At 38.6% G+C, this 21,252-nt stretch overlaps 1 protein-coding gene across 8 annotated transcripts; it reads right to left on the bottom strand.

Annotated features, from left to right (window-relative positions):
• Positions 1 to 228: 228 nt before the first annotated feature.
• Positions 229 to 21,176, bottom strand: ift88 (intraflagellar transport 88 homolog). 8 transcript variants are annotated; one of them, XM_051403590.1, is made up of 27 exons: positions 20,968 to 21,176; positions 20,510 to 20,572; positions 20,252 to 20,311; positions 19,788 to 19,841; positions 19,227 to 19,290; positions 18,634 to 18,703; positions 18,076 to 18,166; positions 17,403 to 17,507; positions 16,623 to 16,725; positions 15,532 to 15,878; positions 14,884 to 14,954; positions 14,619 to 14,705; positions 14,013 to 14,112; positions 11,814 to 11,900; positions 11,372 to 11,558; positions 10,877 to 10,984; positions 10,546 to 10,697; positions 10,358 to 10,473; positions 9,900 to 9,952; positions 9,552 to 9,617; positions 9,335 to 9,441; positions 6,932 to 7,004; positions 6,591 to 6,641; positions 5,826 to 5,843; positions 5,565 to 5,615; positions 2,264 to 2,371; positions 229 to 1,155 (listed from the first exon to the last, which is right to left on the bottom strand). In XM_051403590.1, the coding sequence occupies exons 1-27, from the start codon at positions 21,085 to 21,087 to the stop codon at positions 1,034 to 1,036; spliced, it is 2,634 nt and encodes an 877-aa protein (XP_051259550.1). In that variant the 5' UTR covers positions 21,088 to 21,176; the 3' UTR covers positions 229 to 1,033. The 8 variants fall into 8 exon arrangements, with proteins under 8 accessions (XP_051259550.1, XP_051259551.1, XP_051259554.1 ...); XM_051403591.1 differs by having other exon boundaries at positions 6,591 to 6,638; XM_051403594.1 differs by lacking the exon at positions 5,565 to 5,615.
• Positions 21,177 to 21,252: the final 76 nt, after the last annotated feature.

The following is a 21,252-nucleotide window of genomic DNA, read 5'->3' as shown; positions in this document are numbered from 1 at the left end:
TTTCATTAAGATTTATGCCAGGCAAAAGCTTTCAATTATATTATGCAAATAAAAAGCCTCTTAAAGCTTAATTCAATACAGTTTACCCTCTGATCTGTTGCCTTGCCCGGGAAAACCTCACATTAATAACTCAGATTGTCAGTGTGATTTCTATACTAGAAAAACTCACACATCACATGGTTTGTGTTTTATCTGAAGATCACTGTGCTCAGAATAAGACTGCTCCACTTTTATCTTGAATAGATCAAATATGTCCTCTTTTAATTATGTAAGAAATGACAAGACAAATAAATATTACAGAACAAATAAATATTTCTGGAAAAGTACAAAAAGCAAAGAGCAACGAAACACAACCTGAAATGGACGGATTACATAAGTTTGGTATATCATGCTGATGGATTTTCCAGAAGCTTCCCAGGGTCACACATGGAAACACATGGTGCAGTCAAAACTATCAGAACAGTGAAATGTTTTTCATTGTTTCAGCTCTCTATCCCAACACTGGATTAACAATGTAAAGGTGATGGTGAGGTTAAAATGCAGCTGTTCAAAAAGTATGTCTATACGTTCTGCACACTTCATCGGGTGGGAATGTAAACACATATTAAAGTCAAAACGCACTGTGATTCATTCATTTCAAACTCATTGTACAGAGCCAAAACAAAACTGTTCCAACAGTCCCAGACTGCACTGGAAGCAGCTTCTTGTTGCATTCATGCCATGTATATATGTATTCCAATGCTGAATGGATATGAATAAATATTTTACCTTCAAGAAATCAGCTGTGGGTCAGTCTGTTTTTCACTCAGATGATGCAAAGATTGGTCATGAGCAATCTGACAAAGGTAAAGACATCAGACAACTTACAGGAGACTACAGAGAGTCACTGGACCCTCATTGATGCCCGTGAAAAATAATCCTTTTTTTTTTGCTGAAGAGCTGAGTTTAAACTGTTTTTGGTTTTGTGGTGAAACGTTGTGCCCTTGCCTTTCAAAAGGTGATAAAAGAGCAAATGTTGCAGTGAAGGCAGAGGCTACTCCGGCAGCAGGTCGTCTCCAAGCTCTTCATCTGCAAAGTCGTCATCCTCCACGCGCTTCTTGGCTCCCGTCTTTGGTCTCTCCATCTGAGGGCCCAGTGGGTCCACGTAGGACGCGTCTACACACGAGAGGAACAGAGGATTTACTCCTGACAATTTGATTGATCTTAAGAGTTTAAGAGCACTCCTACGAACATTCTTAAATTTCTACACACGTTTCCCAAACCAGCACATTAGGGCGAGTGAATGCTGTAAGAACCTTTTAACATATACTGTCTGTGGTGATGAAGATGAAGTCTGCCTGTAAGTCCTGTTTTATATCAAAAATACCTAAATGTGTAAGGTAATGTGTAACCATGTGTAAGTGTAGTAAATAACCCAAAACACTTTTATTTATAAATAGTTTTATACTTCATTCATTATTCAGTATGAAAACAGTGTTATGTTACTGTCCTCACAAAACTGGTGATCCATTTTCTAAGTCTGATCTAAACTCCTTTCTCTCCTGTGTTTAAGACTTGAGAACAGGTGAAACAAATGTTTAAATAGGGGAAATTTCAAGTGAAAACATTCAAGTTCTTCCAGGTGAGTTTTCATTTCTCTTTTTTCTAGACAAAAGAAAACAGTATGTGTCATTATTTGCTAACAAACAATATATGAGCCTTGTGTTTAGAGTCCATGAAGAATTGAAAATGAAAATAAAAGATGTAGTTTGAGGTCCGTCCTGCCTGCTCTGGATCTTAAGAGGCTTTTGAGAGAACTGTAAACTATATAGACTATAAAGAATTTCAGTCACCCAAAGTTAGTCAGTTTAAGTATTATACCAAAGACAAATGAATTTGCCATTTTATTTTTTCAAAATGAAATGAACAGATAAATATGCTGATTGTGTATTGTACAGTTGTCTCTGTTAAGTATGTAAGAACTGTTTGTCTTATGTTCAATAACAGACTGAAAAAAGAAAGTACCTTGGTCTCCTTGTTGTGGGAAATATTGTTGTAAGCACATTTACATTTGAGGGTCTTAGAATAGCAGCAAGAGATGCAGACTCAGCATGAAAATAGCTTTGATTTTGTGATGATCTAGTATGTAAATACAGGAGATTGGTGGTTGAGTTGTCAGTGAACATCAAGGACACAAAGGGTTCGAAGATAAAAGAGAATAAATGAGACCGCTGATCACAGAGAGGAAGAGAGAGCGAGAGAGGAAGAAATGATGTTTTCTCACCTATTTCTTTCGGGCTGCTGGCCTCGTAGGGCTCATTGGAACCAGGAAGTGACCTCATCTTGGCGCTCAGCCGCTCTCCTTTGGTGCTGTTGCTGCTGTGGCCGCTGTCTGTACAGAACACACAAGCAGAAACAAACACGTACCCAGAATTAGCAAATGTACTGAATTATGACCTTTTTAAAGTTCAATGGTATTTAATGTCCCTCAAAGCAGGACCAATTTATGTTTTGCTTGAGTGTAGTGAGACAGTGTTGACCTCATCAGGGTGTGTGTGCATGTGTCTTAATATACTGTGTATGTAATGTTAAGACCCTCATTAACTCGCTTTAACACAATGTATGCTGAAAACTAAGCCATGTAAACAACAATGAGGCTTGCCATACACTTATATGTATTTCTAAAGCTTTTGTGGATCTGTGTGTGTGTTCATATCACTGTTGTTATATGACATTGTCAGATGTGGTGTGAGGCCACATCAAAGGCCACTAGATTTCACAGAGGTCAAACTGAAAGTGAGCTCATTTTTCTCACATTCTGAAGAGTCAATATGGTGGAAATGTGAGATTTTCATCTCACAGAGACAGTAAGTTATGAAATGTGTGTGCGTGCGTGTGTGTGTGTGTGTGTGTGTGTGTGTGTGTGTGTGTGTGTGTGTGTGTGTATGTGTGTGCCCTTTAGCAAGACGCTGAATAGCCAGCTCAGGTCCACAATCATCTCAGACACAGAGCTGGTACTCTTCACAAGATGTAATGTAGAATGTGTGTGTGTGTGTGTTCAGGTTCCCAACCTTTTTATTCTGACCTAACCACATATCACCACACATGACTTTAAAACCTTTTTCCCAGCACATTTGATATAAAAGTTGTCCAAACAAGACACGTGATCCTGTAATTTGCCAATGTTTAAGCTTGAATTATATTTTTATATTTTGTGTTGGTTTGGCCAAGTTCACTTTCATACTACCAACACTTGGAGTGGCACAAGCTGAATGTTCCAATATTCTTTCCTTTATTTTTAGCTATGTACTTTCTCTGCTCGCTTATTAACCTGATCCCCACACTGTCAATGACGAGTGGTGAAGGTTTGTGTCTTGTGCAGTTTTTCTTATCGTAGCTGGTAGTTTATTGGTAGAGATGTCCTTCAGCCTCACACTGACCCATCTGAATTTCCACTCTTCTCCTAAATATAAATATAAAGGTATTTTTTTTTAAATTACCTGAGCTACTTACCCGAGTATCCTCCTGGCAAAGAATCATTAGTCTAACAGTTACAAGATACCATCCATCAATCAACATGTAACAGTACTGAATGCCCTTTAGCAAGACGCTGAATAGCCAGCTCAGGTCCACAATCATCTCAGACACAGAGCTGGTACTCTTCACAAGATGTAATGTAGAATGTGTGTGTGTGTGTGTGTGTGTGTGTGTGTGTGTGTTTAAGGCTCAGATGACAGGCTGACAAAGCGGTCTAGTGAGCTGAAGGACAGACATGATTACAGACAGCAGCAGCCCACATCTGGCTGCCAGGTAGCCTTGGCAACTGACGAGAGCAGAGGCAGAAAGCTGGAAAACAGGAAGGAGAAGGAGGCCCGATATTCTACCTTCCTTGACAGCCCCAAACATCTCACACAAGGCCTCACATACTGCTGGGAAACTGAAACCTCTGCTGGAAAACTCACAACTGTTTTTCTCCCTATTTTTTTTCCCTTTTCTTGGATGGAGCTTCTCTTTTATAATACACAACTGGGAGACACGGAAAAGAGGGATGACACGACAGGTTGGAAGCCAGACTTCAAATTAATTGCGTGTAACGGTTTCCATGATTAAAGTAAGTTTTATACGCCTCCACGGCATGAATGGTCATAATATTTCTGTTAGGGTTTGATAGAGACGTTGATCAATATGGATGAGTCAACTTCCTGACTTTTGCAACTCATTTTCCTGCTCAAACCTATTTGGAAAAACATTTGGACCACTTTAAGATCATAAGAGGATCAAATATAAATACAACAAATACTGACCAACAGCTGCTTCATGATATCAATGTTGCAATTATAGTCTAAATCTGTTCATTCGTTGGACAGAGAGAACACAAAAGTTAAGTGGTAACAGTTTCACATCAAAGAATGATGCAGGTTTGGATGCGTGAGAAAACAAACTCACACAAACACGCTCCTCTACGGTGCTGAGAGTATGCAGACTTTACAGAAAAGAGGGAAAACTCTCAGGTGCACTAGAGGTTTTCTCAAATGTCTGAAAGAGGTTTGGGTGATCACTCCCTCCTCCTCGGTGAGAGAGCTCAGTGCAAACAGCGACCGCGGTCCAACATCACAGCTGCCTGTCAGCCAAGATTTCTGGACCAGTTTCAGGTGTTTTTACCGAAACACTATACTTAGGTTTCTCAACTTGTGTGTTTACCTACGGGAAACTCTTCTAACCACTCACGTCTGCTGACTCTAGTGCACAATGCTGAAAATTTCACTCGGACGGTATTGAGTAGGAAAAAGGATTTAAGGTTTAAGGTTAAAAGGTTAAGATGCTACTATAAAGCCAGTGAAATGTTTTGCCATTTTTCTACTGGAATGTGGCTCCTCAAATGAAGCAGTGAATGTGCTACATAAATAAAGTTGTGCTTGCTTGCGTAAAGGGGAAACCAACCCAAATTATATTCCTGTGGTTAGAAGAGACTTTAGTCCAATTCTTTTCACTTTTTGAAACATTTGAAAATGACAAATTCTAATACAGAAGTAAGATGTTAATGCGTCATATAGCACGTTTGGTTAATCTGGCTAATCTAACATCTGCCCATGCAACAACAGTTTTGGCTAACAGTGGCACATTTACAGTGATGTGCATTGTCCCTGTAAAAATAAATAAATAAATGAGATAAATGCAGGAGATTCATTTGATTGATTATTAAGAGTTTAGCTGATCACTAATACAAATCGGTTGAGTGCAGTCTAAATCTCAATTTCCAGTGTCAGTTATCATGGAAGCTAATATTACAATATAGGATCTTAGTGTTAGTGCAATGACACAAAGAAGGAAAAGCAACATAATGCTCACTGCAGAGGAGGAAGAGGAAAATAATAATCTGATGTGGAACTGATTTACTGATTTTTTTAAGCTTTTTGCTATGCTGTAGATAAAACTCACTCTGGGTGACAAGACACAGAAATTATTGAAATTAGACAGGCAAGCTCTAGTTTTTCTAAGGACCTCTTATGTCTAAGTGGCCAGAAGTACAGTCCTACAAACCTACAGCTTTCACTTATTTAATCTGGAGTGGGAATCTTACATACCTCTCCCTGAGTCCAACAGTGGACTGAGTTGTTTAGACTCAGTCTGAGATACTGGGCAGCAAAGAAGAGGCAGAGTGAAAATGCAGCCAGAGCAGCAGGAAGGCAAAAAGAAAAGAAAGATTAGAAAGAGGGACTGAAAATAACTGCATATAAACAGAGAACAAAACATAAACAGCGCAGAGAGAAGCAATTACACTAGCATGTGGAATGAGAGCTGATGAGAACTAATTAGTTGGCATTTTATAGCCTTCGTTTTCTCACCTGCTTTACCATCCACCTCTGATGTGCCGTAAGAAAGTAAGAAAAGGGTTTGAGGTTTAAACAACTTAAAAGTGTCATAACCAATATTCAAGGACACAGAAGTAAAACATGTTAGACAATGTTGAAAAGCATCTTTTAAATGAGTCCAGTTACAGTTCTGGCAGTACAAAACAAAATAGAACACTAAAACACAGGTTTGAGGTTTTCTAATCTAATTTATCAGGACACAGGGGAATAATTGGCAGGATGCATTAACAGGTGCCTGATATATATATTTAACTACACTGCAGGACGTTTGCTGCACACAAGAGCAAAGCTGGGTCTCGTTACAGTTTTTGGCAACTCTCTAGTTTGTCTGGATTGCGTTTAAAATCTGCTGATGAGCCAGCTTTCCAGTGTTGGAGCCAGTCTGGAGTATGTGTCTGTATTTGTTGTGGATCTGTCGTGAAGGAGTGCTATAACGGTGCAAGTTTGTCTTCTCCAGTGTCTGCTGTGGCTCTGCTTATGCTCTGTGCTCCTAAACAGTCTTATCTTACAAAGATATGAGGCTACATTGTAATTCAACATGAAACATTTTGTAATGTTACAGCCAGGATGCAAGAATTCAGTCAGCCAAAGAGGACCATTAATCTGACCCAGAAAGATGTTCGACCTGTTAGTGACCCATATGTGATTAGATGGGGGGTTACAGCTACACATCCAACATCCAACAGTTCCTTTTATGGCTTGACTAGTCGGGACTTAGTGTTGTGTATCAAGGTATACCCATGATGCTGGCCTTCTTAGGAGAGTTGAGGACAGGTGTGGAGACGCCTGCTGCCCAGCAGCATGAGTGAACAACATTTAGAGGAGAGAGGGAAGTGAGGACATACATGGTTGAGGTTTGAAACACCTATACTAACAATATATGCACTCATGATGGTGTTAGGCACTCTGGAAATACAATAGGTGTTACAAAATGGCAAATGTTATGTTTCTACACACTTACTAAGCCCACACTATTCTTCAGATTAAAATGTTGAGTTATGTTTACATTGGACCTTCCAAACATTTCCAGACCTATGCACAGTAGAAGCTTTGTATTGTTATGGTTACTGCTGACTCACCAGCACTCCCTGCACTGCCCTCTCTGCCTTCTCTCCGACCTCTGGCACTGCCCTCCCGGCCCGACTTCACCCTCTGCAGGAAGAGAGAAAGAGGGAGGAGGAATTGGGAGTTAAGATTGTACTGCAGACAAGGACAAAAATAATTACAGAATTCTAAAGAATTTCCGTGATAAAAAAAACAAACAATAAAAATAAATACAGAGCCGGGGCAGCTTTTTTTGCCTCTTTTTATTCGTTTCTCCATCTGTGTCACATAAGTTAAGTCAGTTGCATTGGAATGTAGAGACAGATAAAAAAAATCCAAGTGGAATTTGACATTAATATATGAACAAATGAGTATAAATGTCACATGTAAAAAAAGTCTTACATTTCCAGTTTGTGTGGAATAAACTAGAAGGGACGTCCATTGCAGAAACACCACAGCAATGAGCAGTTAGCAACAAGATGGATGACATAAATAAAACAAGGGTATGGGAATTTCCATGGTAAAATAAGACATTTAACATAAACTCAACATCAGATAGAGCAGTGATTTAATCTTCACATATTAGTTTTTGGTACTAATCATTCTCTGATTCATCACGTGATACACTGTGCAGTTATATTAGCAGGATGAGTTGTTTTTCATTGTCACTCAGTTTGGAGGATTTGGGGATTAATGAGTCAACCTTCTGGCTTTGTCTGTCTCTGAAGGATTGTTTCTCTGCTCAGGGCTGATTTAAAAGCAGCTGTTTGTGATTTGACAAAGTCATCCTCCTCATCTGTTCCTGGCTCTGATGAATATCTCCACAGGACCATGGCACACAGCTCTGTTGCTCTGAATCACGACCCTCCTCAAAACCTGACTGACCCCAGACTGCTGCCAGTTTTGTGGATCACAGGCCTGTCATCTATTTTGGGAGTGGCCCTAAGTTTGGATGCCACCACAGATAATAGTTATGCAGAATTAATTTCAATTATGTGATAGTTGGGCTTTTGGGTAATTTCCATTTCTGCCAATAGATTCTCCTAAATGTTACACACTGGACCTTCAATGGGGAATGCCATCATTTTACACATCAAGGTATGTTTACAGGTCTTAGGGAGTACTACTACTTATGTGAAAAACAGTTGCATGAAACTTTTTGTGCCCCCAGAGGGAGCTGCGTGAAGTCTGATAAATGTCCTCAAGTGATGTCACTTGAGTCCGTTGATGATAATGATAAAAATCTAGAGATGTGCAGTTAGAAAGAAGTGACTCCAACAGAACTCTGTAGCTCTGCATTAGCTGCCACTAACATAACACACCTTAATCTCTGACCAAACTCGAAAGCGTGGAATAAAAATGATATCTATGGTTCTGCTGCATCGATTTTGATCCTTTTAATTTTAAATGGAATACAGCAAAGAAGTAAAGAGGATGTTATTTTGGAGAATATGTAAGCAGGTCTTGCAGGATCATATTCGGGGTGTACAGATTAACATCAAAAGTGTCTAAACCAATAAACCAATCATATTCAGGCAAACAGTCCTCACCAATCTAGGGACATATGTCTCCAGTTATCCATTCAGATCCATTACCATCTCAGGTGACACGGAACAACCCAAACAACTGCATGTAGCATCAGACATGTTTTAAATAACCCAGCATTAATGTCAGCCAGGTGTTAAACAGCTGTATATTGTTTTATCTCCTCTGTATACGCTTTGATTCATAGAAAATCAGCAGAAGAGAAAAACAGCTGCAGTGACCACTGACCCACTTTATGGCAAAAGGACATGTGTATGTTTTCAATCAGTGTGTTCTTGTGCAGGAACAGACGGAAGCACGCCAAGACATTGGTGAAGAAAAGATGATTAATGAAAGCTCACGAAAGGTTCTGTAATACATGACATTTATTTATGCGGCTGCATAATGTTAATATTATTCAGATGTATTACATTATTTGAATGTTATATCCTCCAACTAAGCTGTTTATAAGGTTAATTAAATTAAATCTTGATTGACCCTTAAGTGGGATTTTTTTTTTTATATTATCTCCATATTTGGTGATAAACTCTCACTGGTTTTCCTGAAGAGCAATACCAGTAGATCTACAGTGTGCTGTGACATCTTCCTCATTAGATTGTTTCTGGCCTTTCTGTAGTTTTGCCTATTTTTTGCCTATTCATTGAAGTTAGTTATTGAATTTCCTGCTAACAACCCATCTCTTCTGCTGTTTATTCCAAACAAACTGCAAATGTAAAATACATAGCATCCTGTGTGCCATATGTTTCCAAAAAAGCGCTATCGGACACTGCATGATAACAGCTGTAGAAGGTTTTATAAATCTACAGCATGAAACACTATCAGGTTGTAGCAACTGGTGATGGTGAACAGAGGTTTATTTACAAAAAGTGCCAGTGACAGCCGAGGAGACATACCTGTTCTCTCATCTCCTTCATCTTCTCCACCTTCTTCAGCTTAGTGGCATATTCTTGGACTTCTTTCAGTCCCATGTCCGTGCACAGCCTCACCAAGAAACGCAGGCCTGGACAAACACACACAGAGTTTTTATTTTCTTTACACTCTGATCAGTGTGATCATCTGCTGTAAGTCAATAGGTATGTTGATAATTTTTTAACAAAAAGGATGAATTACATTCCACATTTTCTGGAAACTTGCGGTGAATGTCTTTATACGTTTCCAGAGCTTTCTGGTAGTTTCCTGTAAAGTAAAGAGAAAATGTTTTTGTTTACAACTTAGTACTAAATTAACTTTCTAGTTCAGTCAGCAAAGACAGACTATGTCAAGTGTTTCCCACGCTTACCTCCTCACAATACTTACACAATTACATTTTACAAGATCAGAACAAAACTTTATCAAATACATAACTAAGATGCTGCTAGTGGACATGATTAAGTTTGGGAATTCCATGTGGAGTGAATACCTTTCTATGATGTGGTAACATTATTTTACTATGTCATTAAAGAACAGAATCATTCTCACCACTTCTTCTGTAGCAACTTGCCACCATTAGCTGCCACTTCACCTGGGTTGGTCTGAGAAACACAGCAGAAAGACATCAACCCTGTACTTCACTTTTTCGAAAGAAAATAATAGATTGGTAAAAATCAAGCTGGAAGGCAAACAAAACCAAATCATCGGTCCTTTTTTGTTCAGGAAAGAAACTACTTCCAGATGAGAACAAGCGTCATAGTTGATGAAATATGGCAACAACGAAAACAAGATAATAAGAAATAAGAAATAAGACTGGAATCACTTAATCATGTTAGAGTTAACGTAAGAATAACATCATTTCACAGATATTTCTCAATATGATAGAATAATTTGGCATTATGTGGAATATGAGCTGCCAGTACCAGAAATGATCATAAATTTTACACAGATCAATTTGCTTTGTTACTTATCATGCTATAATCTTCCAAAGCACTATGGTTACTTACTGTATGAGTGTGGCTCTTTCAAAGTACTGAATGGCCTTCTCACAGAACTGTGTCTCGATGTAGTAAGCCCCAAGCCACTCAATCACATCGATGTTGGAGGGGAAGTACCTGAAGGACTGGACGGCAACATAACAAATTAATCAATTAGTCTGTGAACAGAAAACATTTAATTATGGTTCCCTCCGTACCTCATAGTAGTGTTGGAAAGCCTGGGACTTGTCCCCCTCGCCATCGTGGAGCTCTCCCAGTTTGGCCAGTGCCTGGGGGTCGGTGGGAGTTACACTGATGACCTGCATCAACCACTCGATTGCCTGTTGTGGCTCTTCCAGAAGCTCATAGATGAAGCCAATGAGTCAAGGACCAACAGCTCACATGGGAATGGACAGAGATGCAGGTTTGAATCCCTAAATGAACACTTTCCCAGCAACATCTACTGAGGAACTGTTAGAAACAGTTAACCGATTTGACACACAGACAAACACATACATAATAAATCACACTTCCTGTCAGAAGGATACAGATTGGCCAGCTGGTACATGACTTGGGCACTGTTCCTCAGAATGGCGTGGAGCTTCAGGAAGCAGTCCAGAGCCTCCTCCAGACGATTCAGTTTCTTGTAGGTTAGACCTGGTACAAGTGGATAGAAACTTCCAGAGCTAATGCGACACTGACCCCATAAAAAGTTTCTTTGATAACCACAGATATTCCTTTAAAAAGTGGTGACACGTTAGGACCTTACAGTGTACTGGATATAAACTGCTTATTCAAACTGGTCATGAGCCCACCTCTCGCGGTTGAATCATACTGTTAACATTTAGATTCCAGGCAACTGAAGCTGACTGTGAGAAATGTCTGTTTTTAGAGACTTTTTATTCATTGTTGTTTGCTTTTAAGTGTGACCTGTACCTCACATAGAAAGGGATAATGGATAATGAATGCCCTGACCAAAGCTGTTCATTGAGATCAATCTCTAGATTATCCACCACTAAACTGTATCATGGAAACGGATGTTACCCAGGTTGTAGAGGGCCTCAGTGCAGGAGGAATCATTCCTCAGTGCCTCTTTGTAGAACTCTGCAGCCTTTTCATAGTCTTGCTTGACGAACACCGTGTTGCCTTTGTTGATAAGTGCTGCCGGGTTGTAGCGGTCAGCATTCATGGCGAGGTCAGCGTATCGATCAGCCTGGTCATAGTCCTTCTCCTGCAACAGGTGAAACATCAGAGAGGAATCATCTACTGATAGCAGGTTGGTACAGAGAATGGGAAAGTTTACATTCAGATATACTTGACAGCATCCACTTGGCTGAAGTTGAACAGTTTTATGGCAAAACATATTTTATCTAAATTAGGCATTAAGCTTCTAAAAGAAATCCAATCCCATCTCTTTTCTTTATATGTGTGTGTGTGTGTGTGTGTTATCTGAGAGCCTTTTAATTAGTCAATGAGAGGATCATACCAGGAAGTAGAGGAAAGAGAGGTTGGTGGCTGCAGCACTCTTCACTCTGCTGTCCTTCTTCTCAAATGTCTTCAGAGTTTCCACTGCCTGATAACACATAATAAAAAAGCTGTCAGCAATACTGTATAACTTCAGTGCAAGCCAAATTCCCCAGTATGTAACACATAGACACTTCGAATTTTATAATTCCATAAATTTTCCTGATGAAATCATGATGTAATCTGACGCTTCTGGTGTTCAGTATGATTTGTGCAGAGCCTTAACACCTTCAATTGATATTCTTCAGCTGATATCAACAGATATGTTTAAATGTGTAGTTAAACGTATGTTTTGGGAAAACTGCAGTATATAAAGCAGAGCAGTGAAGGAAGCACCATAAACACAAAGAAAATCCAAAGATTATCATTAAAGATAAAGATGACTGCAGGATGTAACAGCTTACCTAATGAGCTTTTTGAAATAAAAACTCTTCACATTTAATTGGCTGTTATGCCACTGTAAGTGCATTATATACCGGGGAGACTTTCCAACAGCATTTGTGTGTAAAAGTTAGCATTCTGACAAACCACCACCTAGGCTACAGCTGCACTGACGCAGAAGGTCACACCACCACCACTGTCTGTCAAGAGTATGAAAACACCACACACACATGCATTAGATGTATATGGAGCTGCAAAGTTTTCAATATTAAATAAATAAATATGACACTTTTTATTCAATAATGTCACTTTTTATGATGTGGTGTAGTCACAGTCACAGAAAAAGACACACAAGTCTAAAAAGCTACAGGAGTTGAGTTACTGTGTCTGTTTATTTACAGCAGCAGCCTCTTGTTGGTTGAATAATGCTCGAGAGGCTGGGGGCATGTGACTGGCTGAAAGGTGAGAGGGCGGTGACAACACCACGGTCATGAAATGTGTTATCAGGGGGGAAATGCCACAATGAAATAAAAACAAAACTTTTGAAAAAGGGCATTTTGAAATAGTGTCTGTAATGAAATAAAATTACAAGATTTCATAACAACTGGATATCTATGATAATATCTATTATATGAATAACCTTTATTCATAATTTCTTCACAAATTGTTGTTTCATTTATATATTTTACACTATTCATTCATATGATTATTTATTTCATAATGTCTTTTTTAATTTATTTAATATTGCACATTTTGTGGCTCCATAGATGTGAAGCCTGTCAGTGTAAGAGAGTTGGTTCCTGCAGTTGTATAGAAGTGGAAAAAGTGTCATCGGTGTTTTACTGTTGTCCACAGAGCAGATCCTCTGGCAGAGCTGCAGTTCCTTGAGAGCTCAGTGGTATATTGTTAAATAAGGAAACATGGTTATAATTTCCTTTCTTCCCTGAGATTTTCCTTTCTGGTCTGTGGGTTTTAACCAATAACTGCTTCTCCAACTTCTCTTGGCAGTGTCGTTATTTGGAAAAGGCATGCTTAAGTAGTAACATGTCAAGGAAAATAAAAACAACACAATCTAAATGTGAACATGGAAACAGAGGGCACACATACCTCAACCTTAGGCATGCAGATGGGAAGGAAACAAGACAAAAGCAAGAGAGAATGGAGGGCAATGAGAAGGGGAAAATTTGACACAACGTTGTAAAAAAAAAAGATGGAAAAACCAATTTAAAAAGGACAACGAAGACCAGATCACCCATATGTTACACGTGTTTAAAGGGAAATACCACTCGCATTAACAACTTATACAAGTAACTGCTACCCTGGCATAAACAGTATTTTTGAGCTTTAATGAAAGTACATTTTCAGGTTCAGAACCCGTAACACAAATTGTGTGATGATAAAAAAAAAACAAAGATGGACAAAAAATATGTTCTGTTTCTGCAAAGTCAGTGCATATACTGGCTTATACTTTATTTATACTAGACTATACTATATATTATATATAATGCCTGGCTTTAAAATGGGAAACATCTACATGTTTTCAAATATTCTATAACAAGGTGGCAAATATTAGCACGATCTGGTTCTAGATGTCGATTTAGTCTAAGCCAATATTTAGCTGTCCTACTAACTCAAAATATGTATTTGGACGTACAATATTAACAGTGGGATGAGAAGTTTGTAGTTGCCTTGCTACTATGGCTATAACAAGTGAGACTAAAGGAGTGAGATGCCTAAATTGAGTGGTATTGCCCTTTATACTGTTGAGACAAGCAGTCACCTGGTTGAAGTCCTTCTGTCTGAGGTAGGTGATGGCTTTGTTTATCTCTAGATCGTTGGCAAGTTCAACATACTGAGAACTCTTCACCATGTCCACACACCTAAAAAACAACCATACATGCACACAGTAAAACACTTTATGCATCATATCATATTTTATAATTTCATACTTGCTGCAAATAACATGTATAATACACTTACTTCTAAAACTTAAAAGTAGTGACAAAAATTATTTTTAATTATTATTATTTTCATATTTGCTTTTAGAGTGAGCTAACTGGGTGGAAAATCCATAACAATTTAAAAAAAGTAGAATTGCACAAAGGGAATACACTTCAAGACATCTAGTGACATTCCCCTAGTTTTGTCAGTCTCAAAAGAATTGTTATTGTTGTTGTTAATTATCATCTGAAACAGCAGTTCATCAACAACACTTATGTATGAAGGTAATGTCTATTAATGCCTACCTATCAGCTACCACCTGGAATACCATGTTTTTGTGTTCCTGATTCCTTAATAGCACTGTCATGGAGCTGGAGTCTACTTGTACATCGTATGCCCTCTAGTGTTAAGATGTTAAGATTAAAAAAACACAACAGTAACGAACCAGTCAAATCCAGAAGCAAAAGAATTCTCAATGGCCGGAGCAATGAGCTTGGCTGCCGTCATGATGTACTTCTCAGCCAGGACTTTTCTGTGGACAGTAAAGATTCAGGAAATACATGGATCTAAACCCAAATATTAAAACAACAGTGTGCCTTGTATTACAGTGTTCTGGTATAGAAGACAACATGTCGGTGGCTTGTAAGGACAAAACATTGATCATGTTCTGCTCAAAGCAATTGTGTTTTTTGTGTTGTGTGAATTCTTACAGATCTCTTTCCATCTGGTGAAGTTTGTCATTCTTAATGGCCTCGATGATCATATTTGAGCTGGTGTCATCCTGACAGAGACAACAGGAAAAGATTTACATTAAGATCTTACAATCCCCAACACTTTGTTATATATTAGTATTTGGTATGTGGTCTATTGTGACCTAGAAAAGAAAAGAGCCTCCAACAGAGCCATTTTGAGAATTGGATAAACTGACTGAGAACAACATGGTTGTTAGGAGGTTGAGGCTTTTTAGGCCAAGGTAAATTGTAGACCACATTATGAGATATGCCATTGCCAAGAATTGTTCTGAAAAGGATCTTGGGAATATTGAATTACAAGGGACGGACAGATATGAAAGTATGGCTTGCAGTCAGACAAAAAGCTATAGTAAGAAGTTATTGTAAAGGGGATCTTCAGAACATTTTGGGAAATCTACCCAATGGAAAATGATCCTGCCTTTTGAGAGAAACAGAAAATTAAGAGAAAACTTAATTTGTTATTGTAGGTTAGTTAGCATTATAGCTGGACAGATTAAACATGCAGATCCAACTACAGACACGCATAGAGAAAATGTGGATAACCAGTTTATTAAATGCCAAAAGTTTACATGTGTTGATTAATAAACATTAATTAATGTGACTCACATTAGATGGGATGTACTTGTCTTCATCATCAATGCCCAGAGGAACAGAAATGAGCTTCTGAAAGGCCTTCTTCATCCTGTCCCTGTCGCCAATGGCATAGTAGCACAGGATTAGGTTGAAGCCTGTCTTAATGTTGGGGCTCTCGCTCATGATGTGCTCAAAAGATGTTATGGCGTCTGAGTACTGGCCCATGCGGACAAAGACCACGCCGATATTCTGCATGATCTTGATCCTCATCTCCTTGTGAGCATTGGAGATCTGATCCAGGGCCATTCGGTAGAACTTGATGGCTTTAGGGTAGTTCTTCTGTTTGACGTAGATGTTGGCCATGTTGACTTTCATACGGCCTGAAAGAGCAGCACAGATGTAGTTTGAAGGAAAAACCACAGCAAATGTACAACTGATGCAACAAACAGTCCAGTGCATGAGCATGAGTTTCTCTGTATCAATGATCTGGGGATATTTCAAACACTGGTAGATACATGAAGACAAGAAGATAATGACACAAAAAATGAAAATTATTGATGATCTTAAGACAAAGAGCCTGGATCCAGAAAGTTGGAGGGTCAGAGACTCTGTTCCAGTCCAGTTTATACTTCTCGTAAAATCCTAAAAGCTGTACTAGGTGCCAATCTTTTACCAATCTTTCTTATTCTTCGTAATACCTCTAAACACTATATAAGGGCAGGTGTTGTGCTGCAAGGAGAGGAGAGGATGGCTGGATGGATGTATTTTATTATGTTCCTCAAATTTAAAACATGTTTCCTTGAGTTTGACAAGCAATTTGTTGACTCTGAAAACAAGATGATTTTTGACCACTAATAATAGTAGTTTAGGAATAGTAATTTTCTTTTACTTAAGAGAAGAGAAATATTTCAGTCAGCACTATTACTATTTATTAAAACTACCTTAATTTATACTCCAGTGGTTCACTGTCAGTCCAGAATCACAGTAGGGAACATCTTTGTTTTTAGGGCCATATTAAACACAGGATTTGTCTGTCCTTACTGCATAATATGTGGATTCACCAGGGCAGCCATAGTTTAAACACATCTGTAAGGATGGAATATGAAGCCGAGTGATCTGCTCACCTGCATTACTGAACATCTTGTTCTTCACAATGACCTGGTAGCTGTTTAGGGCCTCTGGGTACATTTCATTGTTCGCATACTGGTTGGCAAGGTTGAGCAAAACCTAGCAATGACAGAGAGATTCAATATTTCTTATTTAGAAATAATAGAATGATGAGCCCAGATAAGACAAACATGTGCCCTGCTGGCTGAAAAACAAATCCGGCCAGATATTTCCTGTACTGTGTCTCCCTCTAGCACAAAACTATCACTTTATGTGAAAAGAAATAGAATCACCACTTCTTTTGATAAACATCATTGTATGTAAGTACATAAAAGCTACATGTGACATGAGAGCTCAAAAACAATCAAAAGGAGAATGTATCCTAACATATACAGAAGCTGTAAGGCATTTTGCATTCCTGAGTGCATTTGTGTGGTGATATTACAGATAATAAATGGTAAAACCTAGACACACTGACATCAAAATGACATATTTCAAGCACTACAATTGAGATTAATGGCAGAAAACCAACACTTAAAATACAGGCTTTGGTGTCAGTCTCACAGAATCAAACAGTAAGCACAACGAGTAGACCGGAATAAAGTGCTGCAACTGTACTGCAAATGGTATTTTTTTTCCCTTAAGAAACTAATAAAAAGCAGACTTAAAGAGTGGGTTTTCCAAAGCTTGTACTTAAGCTTCTTGGGCATGTCATTTCAGAATGTTAAGAAGTAAATGCTCGATCATTTAATTTACAGACACTGGTATACCCATTGGTATACAGCAGCCTTACTTACAGAGTAGGTGAGGTCTAAATTGATGTGGTCCGCATTGCCAGACTGCTCCCGCTGTCTCACCAGTGCTCTCTCCTTCCTCCCTGCCTCTTTGGCTTTTTCAAGAGCCTGTAGAAACACATCATATGCGCACACACAGATTAAATACAGTAGGGAGACAAGCAGATACAAACATAAAAGACACAATCCCATATGCACAGGTCATCAGTAGTGACACCAACACTCATGTCCAAAATGAACAATACCATGTAAAATGTGTCCTTGGCTGATAAATATTGTCAAAGTATGTGTAAGCAATGTTTCAGTTATAATGGATTGCTGTTGGACTTCACAGTGTATTACAAACTCAGTCTTTTGACTAAGTTATCCCATTTATGAAACAACACTGACCATAGGTAGGGTGATGAGCTTCAGGTTTTTTTGGCCAACCCCCTTTTTAGGCTAAAAAACTATTAGCAGTTGAGCCAAAAGCTTTATTACAGTGTTGAATTTGCTATAAAGTATAAAGGGCATCTGACGATACAATTTAACCTGATACTCAGTCCCGTGTGCTGGAGTATAGTGCTGACATGATGAAAAATTAATCACTGTTTACTGCCTTACTTGGAGGCCCTTCTCTCCAAATCCAAACAGCCATTATTACTAAGCAGTATGTTAAAAGATGACAGAGTCTGACCAGCTGTAAGGCTCCCATGCTCTGTGCCATGCAGCTCTCTTCTATAAGGTCATTCACTTTCTTCTCCAGGATCTTGATCTTCTCCTCAGGCCTGCAAGATCACAGACACAACAATACAATGTATGATAATGCTGTTTGAATGCATGAGCCTTTCTCCACCAGTTTCACAAGATACCTCTGTTTAGAGACAATTTAGTACTAACGAAATGTTACAAGAGTGACAGAAACATTTTATAGTGGAGATAAATAAAATCTGTACAAATACAAAATACAGGTTGTGACACACTCTGAAAAACATACATAATACTTAGTTAGTATACAAATTGGATTATTTTAAGTTCCATTGTTAGGTGTTATTTTGTCTTATTAATTGTTTACTTTGAATATAAGAATTATACCTTATTATGACAATATGCATCCTAATTAGACGCGATATAGCACCTATAAAAACCAATACATAGGTACTGCTAAGGGTAAAAAACTAATCTTGGATGGTACAGCGATAATCTTAAATGAAACACTGCAAAAGACAAATCAGTTTAAAGAGTGACAACTCACGTGTCCTCATTCTTTGCTTCAAGTGGAGGTGCAGGGCCTTTGGACTGGCCCAGAGGGTCAAAGTTCGAGCCTGAAAATAAGAATCACACTAATTATCAGTCCGACAGGAATACTATATTGTTTAGATAATTACAATTTGTCCTTATAGATATATGTTTATTTTTATATTAATAAAAAAAAAGGTTTTTAAAGATTAGAAACAGTCTTGCTTCCTTCTGCTTGTTCCATGCTGACATTGTCTCTCTACAACTGTGTCTATTCCAGAGGAAGAACTTCAACAATGCGGACACAGTAAACATGAACAGCTGGGCACTCGGTTAGCTCACTTGGTAGAGCTGGCGACCATGGACCGAGTCTTGCAGCGGCCCAGGGTTCGAATCCGACCTGTGACCCTTTGCTGCGTGTCATCCCCTCTCTCTACCCCCCTTACCTGTCTATCTCCAGCTGTCACAAAGGCAATAAAAGGCCCCCCAAAAAAATGAGCAGCTACAGATTGACTAGCTAAACTCCAATCACATGATAATCCAAAGCAAAACTGAGTCACTAAAATAGCTGTGACAGACAATATTTGTTTGTGATGCCTTTGAACTCACCTCGGGTCAGGGAGGATGTGTAACCAGCTGCTCTGACAGCAGTCATTGGTCGGGCTGCTCCATCCTGTCACATTTGAAAACAATCAACACAAAATATAATGATATATGAACATTTAATGTCACAATTATCATAATTAGCCGAAATAATGGAATGCACAATATTATCGGAATCATGAATACTTCATACTTTTAAAATGGCATTAAAACATACTGGAATCACTTTATCTTTATCATTTAGTTGAGAAACACATATTTATTGCAGCACATACAGGCTCCTCATCTTCTCCGTTCTATATTTTGGAATATTTACTATTTCAACACATCTAGTTTAACTTTTGTTTGTGGGGGATAGCCATCAGCCATGGAGACAGGCTGAGGACTTTGAAATGTAGATGAGGGCTGCCCCCTTGTGTGAAACACTCTGTGACATCTGTTCTTGCTATATAAATAAACTTATTCAAAATTGCCACACACTGTGAGATTAAGTACAGTCAGCAAAATACATTATAAAAACTATGCAGGACCTGAAATGCACACTTTTGAGTTGTCAATCCTGCTCACCTGCACAGCGCCAGTCATGGGTCTGCCCATTGAAGAGGCCATAGGAATCCGAGACTGAAACAACAAGTATAAGATCGGTGAGAATTATTTAGGCTTGTTTACCTGAAAATGTTGTTTATTATGCCAATATGAGACAAAAACATGTTCATTAAAAAGAGTGTATGTGAGGGATTTATTGTGTCCTATAACATATTTTCATGTAGATCGCAATGAAAGCAATTGTCTTCAGCTGCACACTGTGGAACCTGTGTACCACTGAAGAGTAACAGAGGTGCTTATGTGATATATATTATCTGATTCATGTTTGTGGGGACCAGAATGTTAGTTTGTGCTGATTCAATAAAAATGTCTTGAAGGGAAAAAGTAGTGTGCAGGAATCTCCTTTATCACAAGATTACTTGAGTGTTGTAGTGTTATAAAAGTTATTTTACTTATTTGCAATTATTCCATATCATTGTACTTACTCCAAAGGAAGAAGCTAAAGGCCGAGCTCCAATGGCAGTGCCAGGGAATTTGGCCGTCATCTAGATAATTAAGGACATTTTTTCATGAGTATTAACAAATGAGTGCAGTTAGGACATTATTATTTTTTCTCTCTCTCTCTCTCTCTCTCTCTCTCTCTCTCTCTCTCTCACACACACACACACACACACACACACACACACACACACACACACACACACACACACACACACACACACACTGTGTGTGTTGGGACTCACCGGAGGTCTTCTTCCATGGCTTGTCCTGACTGCTTGCTGGAAGCCCACATCATTCTCCAACTCCTTGAAATTGGTCAATAATTAGTCTTTACTCTTTACATAACTATTGCCCTAGTCAGAAAATCCATACATTTCTAAAAAACCGTTTTGGTTCTTTTAGGATTTTCACAGCCCTATTGGAAATCTTTTTTTTTTTATTGGTGCCAATAAAATACTTCACATACTAGGATTCATGTTTTCCGTTATAAGAGAAATGTTTGGTTCTTGTTATATTTTCATTCTGTATTGGACATGTCCAATGTACACACTGAAGCTAACACTATTAAAGAATTAAAAATCATTGGTGTTTCCAGCTCTTATCGTAAGTAGCATTAGTTATTAACTGTATACTTCAATACAAATGACTTTGAGCTGTTAGCTGCCAACTTCACAGCTAGCTAATACAGCGTATAACTCACCTCGGAGTCAAATGTTGGATTGTAGTCGTTGTAACCCGAATAAAGATCCTCCTCCTCCACAGCGAGGTGTACATTTTCCATTTCTCTTTCTCCAGTGAGGTGGTGTAACGAAATGCTCATGGATATGGGGGAAAAAACTGTTATCTTAAACGAAGCAACAGCAAAGCTGGTTTGTTGTCGTTTTCAGGATTCAATCCCACAATTCAAAGCGGCATGGGTGGGCCAGCTCCGTTCACAAACCTCTGACTGGTTACTCACGCGTCAATCATTATTCAGCGTTAACGT

Source organism: Dicentrarchus labrax, unplaced genomic scaffold (assembly GCF_905237075.1).
Source record: "Dicentrarchus labrax unplaced genomic scaffold, dlabrax2021, whole genome shotgun sequence".
Taxonomy (NCBI): Eukaryota; Metazoa; Chordata; class Actinopteri; family Moronidae; genus Dicentrarchus; species Dicentrarchus labrax.
Note: the sequence above shows the minus strand (reverse complement) of the source record. Positions and strands in the feature narration are given on the sequence as shown.